The sequence below is a fragment of the Triticum urartu genome, chromosome 7A, assembly GCF_056163025.1.
Source record: "Triticum urartu cultivar PI428250 chromosome 7A, HENAU_Tu73, whole genome shotgun sequence".
NCBI lineage: Eukaryota > Viridiplantae > Streptophyta > Magnoliopsida > Poales > Poaceae > Triticum > Triticum urartu.
Genome location: NC_141879.1, coordinates 521594626 through 521604982, shown reverse-complemented (window position 1 = coordinate 521604982; position 10357 = coordinate 521594626). Strand labels below are relative to the sequence as shown.

At 44.9% G+C, this 10357-nt stretch overlaps 1 protein-coding gene across 1 annotated transcript; it reads right to left on the bottom strand.

The window, feature by feature from the left end:
* Window positions 1–5221: 5221 nt before the first annotated feature.
* On the bottom strand, window positions 5222–6346 carry LOC147960248 (uncharacterized). Its single transcript, XM_087536184.1, has one exon. The coding sequence runs from the start codon at window positions 6170–6172 to the stop codon at window positions 5522–5524; it is 651 nt and encodes a 216-aa protein (XP_087392310.1). The 5' UTR covers window positions 6173–6346; the 3' UTR covers window positions 5222–5521.
* Window positions 6347–10357: the final 4011 nt, after the last annotated feature.

Here is a 10357-nt window from a genome sequence, read left to right as displayed (position 1 = left end):
GGTAGGACATAATTAAGGCACCGAGCTAGATGGGTTCTAGGCAGATTTCTATCAGAGGTTCTTGGCCGGTCACATAAGGTGTTTTTATGCCTATGTTTGCAGAATTATACAATGGGAATTTGTCGTTGTATAAGTTAAATTTTGAAATATGATGATAACACCATAATCTTCATGGAATATGCCATTGAGAAGGATAAAAATATAAAACATACTCTCTATTTATTTGAGCCGTCATCGGGCCTTAAAATGAACTTCCACGGGAATGAACTCTTCTTATTTGCTAGAGAGGAAGTTAGTATAAACAACGTTTTGGTTATGAGATTGGCTCATTCCTTTTTAGATACCTTGGTATTCGAATGCATTTTCGTAAACTTCTTAACCATAAATGAAAATGTATTTTATATGGCTTGGAGAAAAAACTTTGGTTGGATAGGTAAGCTTATGGCTTGTGGGGCAAGGCTCGCCCTAGTCACGAGTTTACTAATGTTCATGTTATTCTCCTTTTGAAATACCTAAAGGGGCTAGGAAAATATTGAATTACTAAAGATCCAGATTTATTTGACATTCTGATAAACACAAGTGTAAATATGGCCTGATGAGGTGAGATGTGATACGTCATCCTAAAGACCAAGGTGGTCTTGGGGTGGAAGACATCGATATTAAAGTAAGTTTATCCTGAGAAAATGACTCTACACGATACTTACTAAGGACGGGGCTTGGCAAGAATTGCTTAGGATAAGTACTTGCATTCTAAAACTCTCTCTTAGGTTTAGGGAAAACCAACTGACTCGAGGCTTCCTAGGGATAAAAAAATGATTTTTTCACATTAGGATCTTTGTGGTGGAAAATGGCTTAACCACTAGTTATGAGAAGAAACGTGGCGGGAGGATACCACTAGCTATGCAATCTCTGTGAATATCATACTAGTACAAATGCACGTGCGTTGCAACGGACGAAAAATATTGTAAAACCTACTCCGTGTGACAGTACACGCCATTTCTTATACACAATTCTCATAAACACCAGTAATAAGTTTATATTGTTATCGTTTTTCGGAGTAATATGATGGAAGAATAGTGGTGCATGGAGTAGTCTAGTAATCGGTTTTATTTATTTACTTTTTGAGAAAAAACTAATATTTATTTATTTTAAAATAAATGAACAATTTTGAAATTTTTAATCTTTTTTATTAGAATTGAAACATGTTTTGAAGATGATCATGTTTTGACCACATGTCTTTTTAAATATGAAATTTTAAATTTTTTTGATAAATTTTAAATATTTGTTTAAGCTAGATTTTTTGGGATTTTGTGCATTTTTTAAAAAACATGAACATACTTAAAAGCATGATTTTTTTAAAGCAAGAAGATTTTGAAACACCCTTTATCTTAAAACACACACACACACACACACACGCTCGATGTCTGCAATTTAAAACATGATTGTTGGTGTCTAGACCATGTAGTATAAAGTTGAGAAAGTCATAGGATGTCCTTTGATGGCTCCTTCTTCAGCTTACCACTATCATCCGGTGGAAGAGGAATGGTGTAAGTGTTTTTAGCGGGATATACAGACAAAATAATAGTATACCATTCGAGGTTTAATAAATAGTTCAAAAAAATTCTTTGGATTTTCAGAGGATTTGAATGCAAAAGAATTTTTTTTGGATGGAAGAGTAGTGGTGCATTCAAGTGGGATTGTTTATAAAGAATTATTTGTTGTTAATATTTGAAATCAAACATGTTTTTATTATGTTGATTATTTTTTAGAAAATGCTGGTTGTTGGGTTTACAAGATTATGTTCGGTTCTTTTTCTTTTGCTCTATTTAAACTTGGCCCAAAGACCACACACCCCCGTCCCATCATCACCATAAAAAGCGATAGTCCAATTTAATTTTGCTATGGAAGAGCAGGATAACAACATGAAACAAATATATATCTATATAGTACGGTCACTGTATGGTCTATATCATTCTACTTTTTGTTGCCTAATAAAATAACATGGCCAAAGAAAGCTTATCCCTATAAAATCATAAAGTATGGCTATGCTCCATCTTCATCACACAAACATTCAAATCATGCACAACCCCGATGAAAAGCTAAGCAATTGTTTCATATTTTTGACGTTCTCAAACATTTTCAACTTTCACGCAATACATGAGCGTGAGCCACACATTTTGCTACCTAAAAGCTATATAGCTTGACTATATATCTCATCGACCTGTTTGGTCAAAGTTAAAGCAGATACATGGTCCATCAATAAATATATGGTGTCGGGTTGATTTAGCAGAAGAGAACATGTGAATAATAAACATATATGGTTACAATAGTAGAAAAACGACCTTTAGTACTGATTCGTAAGGACATTTAGTCCTAGTTCAACACGAACCGGGGCCAAAGGCCCACCACGTGGCACGAGCTTGCGCCGTGGTCTGGGGGCTCTTTAGTCCCGGCTGGTAACACCAACAGGGACTAAAGGAATTTTTTGATCTTTTAGGATTTTTTTTTGATTTTTAATTTTCTGAATTATTTGACGATTTAGTCTCTAATCACCCCTCATAACTGCTCAAGTGTATATCACTCATTTCAAATCATCTAACTTCCCGGCCGGTCACCCATTCTCTCACTACTCCAGCTTGATCATACTTAACTTCCGAGTTCTGTTCCCCCTAGTTAAGTCTGCACTTGGTGTTTTCCTGACAATAGTAAGCTGTCAATCCTTTTAACCCTCAGGAGTTTAGCTTGAGCATGAAGTGACACGTTTCACCGTTTGAGTTTGAAACTATTATTCTAAAAATCAATAATTATTTAGTAACACTAATATTTGTTGAATAAGTAGTTTAACCAGATTTGACCAAAATTCAAAAAAAATGAGATAATTATTTAGTAACACTAATATTCTTGAATAATTATTTAGTAACACTAATATTTCCTGAATAAGTACTTTGACCACAGTTTGACTAAATTAAACCAAAATTCAAAAAAACTAAAATTTGGGCATATCATTTTTCCTTTTAGAATTTGAGAATTCTAAAAATTAGCAAAACGGCCTATGGCCGTCAAAATCGGTTGTTGATTTTCGTGCTGAACATTTTGATATATTATACAGTTTTTTCGACATCGTATGCAAAAGATATAATCGTTTTACTTTTTTATCACACTTTTTTGTAAAACATGTCGAATCTTATGTTTTTAAATATACCTAACTACTAAATGTAGTAACATAACTACATCTCAAAGGATTTTAAGTTTTGAAGTTTTTGTCATTTTCTTTTGTTTTTTAAACTAAAAAGACGATTGGGGGTAGAGTTTAAAAATTGTCCTTTAGTCCTGGTTTGTGTCTCCAACCGGGACTAAAGGTTAGCCCCCTTTAGTATCGGTTTGTGACACAAACTGGTACTAAAGGGGCTCGTGGGGCCCCGGCCTGACGCTAGCCTGCCACCACCCCTTTAGTATCGGTTCGTGGTACGAACCGGTACTAAAGGTTCAACACGAACCGAGACTAATGCATAGCTGTTTGAACCGGGATTAATGGTACCATTAGTACCGGGCCAAAATCGAACCGGGACTAATGTGTCTCACGTAAGGTCGTTTTTCTACTAGTGTTAATTTCCGCTCCTGAACTTCAGGTTACCGTCTGCCGCCGGATCCACGGCGGAGCAGCCGAGATCCGCCGCCCATTCCGCGACACCTCGGCCCACCAAGGCCAGTGCCGAGGCCGACAAGGCGTGCAGGAAGGTCAAGGCCCTCACCAAGCAGCGGGAGGACTTGCGGGCTAGGCTCGCCTACCGCAAGCGCGCCCGCGAGCTCACCTCCATGCCGGCCAAGGCCACCGTCGCGACGCCAGTTTTTTTAAACGAATAGTTTCCCAGATCCACTTAATAGGGACTACGGGTTGATTTCGCAGAAACAAAGGGACTTTTTTATAAAATTGGCGACAACGTACGACCAGAAACCCTACATGCTTTATTATTAGGTAGAGATTGTATCCTCCGCAAAGAAAAATAATATCATACTGTACAATAGAAATATGTCTTTATTGCCTCGCTAATGGGCCAGGTGCCACTGGATGTTCCACTCTAGAGGCCATTAAGTGGTGAGAAATTATTTTACCAAAAGTTTATTGTGATTTTTTTGTTCAAATAACAATTAAGGTGAAGCAGGGTGAGGAACAACGAATCTTTTATGATAAACAAATCAAATTTGCAAGTTCATTATTACGGGTAGTTCCTACAAAGAATCAGACTAATGACGTATATAATGCTTGAATTATCGATGTAGATGCTACATAGTGGATTCTCATCCTTCAGAGACTACAAATGTAATAGGAGCATCCGTTGACAAAAAGACTACCATAGGTCGTTCTTGGGCAGATCCTGCTCCTAAACATAAGGGATGGATAGGGGAAAAGGGGCCCTAAAAATCATATAAATAAGGTTGTAGAAAGACCGATTTCTTTCTTTCTTTTTTGCGAGAAGAAATACCACTTTCATTCGACGGTCTGGGCGCTCGATTCGATCGACGAATTTGGCGAGTTTCGATGGCTTTGCCCAAATATGTCATGAAAGTCAAATAGATCTTATTGAAAGGTTAACCATGACGATGGTCAACCTTACAAATGATTCCAACAATTTCTCTCTCACGTCTTTACAGTTAAATCAATGGACATGGACCTTATCAATGGCGGTCAACCTGTACACAGCGTTTATTATTATTTTTCCTTATCGTGTGTATACAATAAGCCCCGGCCATGTTCATCAGTTATTATTTTTCTGTCCTAGACCACCTACGAGTATACAATAAGCTAGCTTGGGCAACTTTCTCCTTCACCATCAAGTGTACATGCTGCCCAATTTTGGTGGATTGCTTTCATTCTGAATTACTGTTGTTTGCCTGCAACGTACTGCCAATAACACATAACGCTCGCGCTTCAGTGTGTTTTTTCTAAGAATAATCAATGTAGCCTTTTTTTGTACCCCTTGCAGGGTAAGCATTATGATTGTGATACGCGCAAATTGAAATTTCATTGCTCAACATGAATTGTTAATTTAGCATTGAGTGTTATTATCTGGAATTTCCGGTAAGGAATGGTTTGGTAACCCTGTAGACTTTTACCATACATACAAAAGAATGTACGATAAAGGGAAAAAAAACAAAGATATGCAGAAGTTCTCTGTTAATGTATGCAATGTCTGAAAATGCATGCGAATAGAAGTCCAAGGAGGCAAGGAGTAATTGAAATTCCAAATACTGTTAATTTGCTAACAGAAAGCAAGCATTAAGCAAAACAAAATCAAAAGTCCTATTTGGAAGGTAAGGTCCTGTACGAATTTCGTAGGAAATCCCAAATCCGATGAGAATGGATGTTTGTTTTCCTGCGAAATTCCCACGCTCCAAACAGTGTCTTCACACGCTATGTAAACTACTGCAGGATGCAGCTTATGAACCACCATAGGACAAATGGACACTCCTCAAAACATAAGCATATGCGATGAACAAAACAAAATACGGTTGCCTCCGATCACCTGCACTTGCTCGAGAAGATGCCTCCGACGAGTGAGACGGCATTCTTCCTCTGCTTCTTGTGCTGCTTCTTCTTGGCTTTCTTGCTGCTCTTCATCTTCCTTATGTCATCATCGACCATCTTGATTGTCAGCGCCTCCGAGAGGCTCGGCAGGTACTCGAGGCTGGCCATCCACTCCTCGGCCCTGGTCTCGTCGACCCATAGATCGCTGCGAACCCGGCCATCGCCGTATTCCTCCTCTGCGCCGACCATCGCGGTCCTGCCGACGTCGACGACGGCGAGCTCCTTCCCTTTCTTGAGCTCCACGGAGTCGGAGAAGATCCCCAGGCTGTTTGCGAACTGCATGCCGATGCTGGAGACGGCCATCTCCATCTGCGACTGCCTCTGCTTGAGTTGCGCCAGCTCGCTCCTGGACTCCGCGAGGTCGACCTCCAGCTTCTTCAGGCAGCCCAGCAACGTGGATGACGGCGGGGAAGCCGCCCGTGGCGCGCTGAACTTGGAGCTGGATGCGCTACTGCCACATGAGCTGCCGTCGCCGCAGCCTGCGACGCGCCTCACGCCACCGAAGACCTCGACGGCCTCCCTGACAGACTGGAACGGCCGGGTGCTGTCGATCTCCCCGCGGACCGTGGTGGCGGTGATCTCCATGAATGGTTCAGATGGTGATTGATGGACTGATGGGATTGCATGGCAAGAATGTGAGAGTGGGGACTGAAGTAGACATATGTGCGTTCTTGGTTTTGTCTTTGCTTCTACTTCAAAGTTCAAACACCAACCCGCCCGAGTAACATGAGAATGCAGGCCTTGTGTCGGCGTCAAGTAAAACCGGCGGGTAGAGGGGAAGACGGGGACTTGCGACCAAAGGCAGCATAAAGAGGCCTTCTAGAGCAACCACACTTTTTAGTCGAAGCCTGTGAGCTTTTTTCCTTTTTTACAAGTGGTCGAAGACTGTGAGCTGTGTGAGGGACGGCGCGCCCCAAACACTCCTCAAACGCCCGCATGGGTCGCCCGGCCATGGTCCGATTACGAAATTTCAACTCAGAAGGATGCTTCAGATAGGCTTCAAATGTTCACGCTTGTTATATTTGTGTCGAATATTATGTACGCAAGGGGTTACGTGGACTTGGAGTTGTAATTGGTGTGGTTAGGTACGAATTGTGTAGGAGTCGGACACTTGTATCCTAGGCCTTTTATATACGGAGGGGCACCACACGTTGTAACCCATGACGACTTGATAGCAACAGGTACGCGGGGGAGCCAACGGCTTGTGTCGGCGCCCGGGCGGCCGGTGTTGCGGTATCTTGGGGAGGAGCGCCCGTAGTCATGCCCCGGGGATGTAGCCATATCGGTGAACCTCGTTAACAAATATCGTGCCTCGGTGTGTCGTCTATGATCTTACATTAGCGTTTTATTCTAACAAGTGGTATCATGAGCAAGGTTGCGAGAAGGCTATGCGGAAGATCATCCGGAGGTACGAGGATCATGCTCGACGGGTGCCATGGAACATCCAATTGACGCAAGGTGGAGCATGGCGGCGATCGCGGAGGCGGTCGGTGGTGTCGAACACTTCGGGCAGGAGGTCTGGACCGTTCGATGGGCTGCGGTCGGTAAGGATCAGCTAGACGTGGCGATCGGACCGGCGTAGTGGCTGTTGAAGACGTTGCGGAGGCGACGGATTCGGCTCGCGATCAGACCGGCGACCAGACGTGGGGACGGCTGGATAGATCGGAGTGTGAGAGTATCGAGACGATGCGCTCGGTGTTGTACAAGGGCGGCGGCGCGGCACTGCGGACGGATTGTGTTGGCGACGTAGATAGCCTGGGTATGGCACGGCTCGTGCACGGATGATGCGCGAGGTGGCGTCTGTTTCAGCAGGGTTGACGTACGGTATGCGCGCGATAGGACAAGTTACAGATCGCTGGCGAAGAACCAAGATCAGAGACGGGAGCTGTCGTCGGATACGGCGGCGATCTTTTCAGAGGCAAACGGAATCGAGAAGGTCATGCTTTTGGTTGCGGCGCTGCGTACGCAAGACGGCACACGGAGCCACGGACGCGTGTGATAGTCGGTCTCGGAAACAGCGGACGTACAGGCAAAGGGCAAAGGATCAGCAGGTCTACTCGGATAAGATGCAGCACAAGGAATAAGATCGTACTGGCGCAGGAGTCCAGAGGATTAACGAGCACGCGGCCAGCCAATACAAGGTGTACGTGCGTGTGGATGTTTTGCTTCAGGGACAAGCCTACCGCTGGTTATATTGAAAATAATAAAAAAGGAAGGTGACGTGTGCATGCAAACTGGATCTGTGTGAGACTTGTTTGGCGAAGTCCTAGCAAAATTGTGACAGGCTTGGACTTGGGTTTTCGTGTACGAGAAGAAAAGATGACGCCCGGGTGATCAGCGGTAATAAAAGGCTGGCCTGGACGAGGCGAACAGGCACAAAAAATAGTTTGCAGGTTTAGAAAAAAAAAGGTGGAGCAGTCAAGTTTCTGCACAGAGCAAGTTGATCTGCGCGTTTTGGTGACAGGTTCCACGGGAATTTTCTGAAGGGCGGACATGGACGTTGTGCTGGTTGTGTGCTGGTTGTATTTCTTGGTAGATCGCGGACTACGGCGTGGCTTCAGATGAGGAATACGGGATTAGTGATCTTTTTCGTGAGGAAGTCGTAGAGGAAAAGAGCGGTAAGACCGGCGGCAACATCGGTTAGATCGCGGCTCGGCATGGCGCCGGGATTCACCAGGTTTGATTTGGAGAAATTCGATGGCACGGGTAACTTCGGTCTATGGCAGACAAGAGTCAAGGATATTCTGGCGCAGCAGGGAATCTTGAAGGGTTTGCAGGAGACGAAGCCGGCCAAGGTTGACAATGATGCGTGGGAGGATATGCAAGTGCAGGCGGCCGCTACCATACGGCTTTATCTTGCGGATCAGGTCATGTATCATGTCATGGACGAAGATTCTCCTAAGGGAATTTGGGACAAGTTGGCAAATCGTTATATGTCCAAGCCAGCGACCAATAAGCTGTATTTGAAGCAAAAGTTCTATGGGCTAAAGATGCAGGAGGGGTCGGATCTTGTGGAGCATGTGAATGCCTTTAATCAGTTGGTCACAGATCTAGCGCGTCTGGATGTGAAGATTGAGGACGAGGATAAGGCGCTACTTCTTCTTGTTTTGTTGCCACCGTCCTATGAGCATCTGGTCATTACATTGACACATGAAAAGACAACCGTCAATAATGAGGAAGTCACTGCAGCGTTGCTTGGGCATGAGTTGAGGAAGCAAAAGAATACTACAGAGGAGAGTACTCAAGGTTTGGGGTTGGCAGTTAAAGGTTATCAGGAAGGGACAAGAGGCGGAGAAGAAAAAGAAGAAAAAGGTGCAGTGCTACAGGTGCAAGGATTGGGGACATATAAAGAGGGAATGCCCAAAACTGAAGGGTGGGGCAAGTGCTAATGCGGCTACTCGTGATGATGACTCAAACAGCAGTAGTGATGTTCTCGTAGTATCAAACAGGCGGTCAACAAAAGCTGAAGCGTGGATGTTGGATTCAGCTTGCTCTTTTCATGCGACGCCCAACATGGAGTGGTTCTCTTCGTACAAGTCTGGTGAGTTTAGTTTAGCCTATGTGGGCGATGACACAGGTTATCGTGTTGTTGGAGTAGGTGACATCAAAATTCAGTTTTTTGACGGAGTTGAGCGGATGCTTCGGGGAGTCAGGCATGTGCCAGGGCTAAGGAGGAATCTAATTTCGCTTGGTGTTCTTCATGATGGTGGTATGGAATTCCGTTGTGATCGGGATACGAAGACCATGGAAATCATGGAAGATGGGGTGACTGTGATGATAGGAGAGAGGACGGCTTCGCATCTTTACAAGTTACAAGGAAGCACTGTTGCAGGTGGAGCCATGGGGAGTGGAGCTGCAAGAGTAGCAGTGGAGTCTCACGGTGGCGGCGGGTCTGACCCGTTGGGTAGCTCTCAGTAAACTACAAAGGAGACAACCAAAGTCCGGAGTACATGGAGGTTCGAGCATGGACAACTTCTAAGTGGTGGAGAATATTCGTCAAGGTGGAGTTTGTTATATTTGTGATGAATATTATGTACGCAAGGGGTTACGTGGACTTGGAGTTGTAATTGGTGTGGTTAGGTACGAGTTGTGTAGGAGTCGGACACTTGTATCCTACGCCTCTTATATACGAAGGGGCACCACACGTTGTAACCCATGACGACTTGATAGCAACAGGTACGCAGGGGAGCCGACGGCTTGTGTCGGCGACTGGGCGGCCGGTGTTGCGGTATCTTGAGGAGGAGCGCCCGTAGTCATGCTCCGGGAATGTAGCCATATCGATGAACCTCGTTAACAAATATCGTGCCTCGGTGTGTCGTCTATGATCTTGCATTAGCGTTTTATTCTAACAACGCTAACCGACACCCCTCATATCCAGCCCTAATATGGAGAGGATATGGGACGCCCGGACACGTCAGCCACGTCGGATCCGGCCCACACTGGCCCACCCGATCCCATATATATTCGTCTCCATCCGCTCGTCGGACCAAACCCTAGTCACTTCACACTCCTTTTCCCTCCACTCCCTCCGTCATCTGAGCTCACCTCCGGTGATTTTCGGCCGTCTCTAGCATGGCGCGCAGCGGATCTGACTCCGACCAGTCCGAATTCGTCGACTGGGGTGTCATCTCATGCGGGTTGGAGGAGGCAATGGCGGTTCGCATTGGACTCTGCCGCTCCCGGGAGGACAACGCCCGGCCGACGGATGGATCTGTCCGGCGCGACTCCATTGCGTCGGCTCAACGGGCCCTCAAGTCCTCTGGGGTTGGA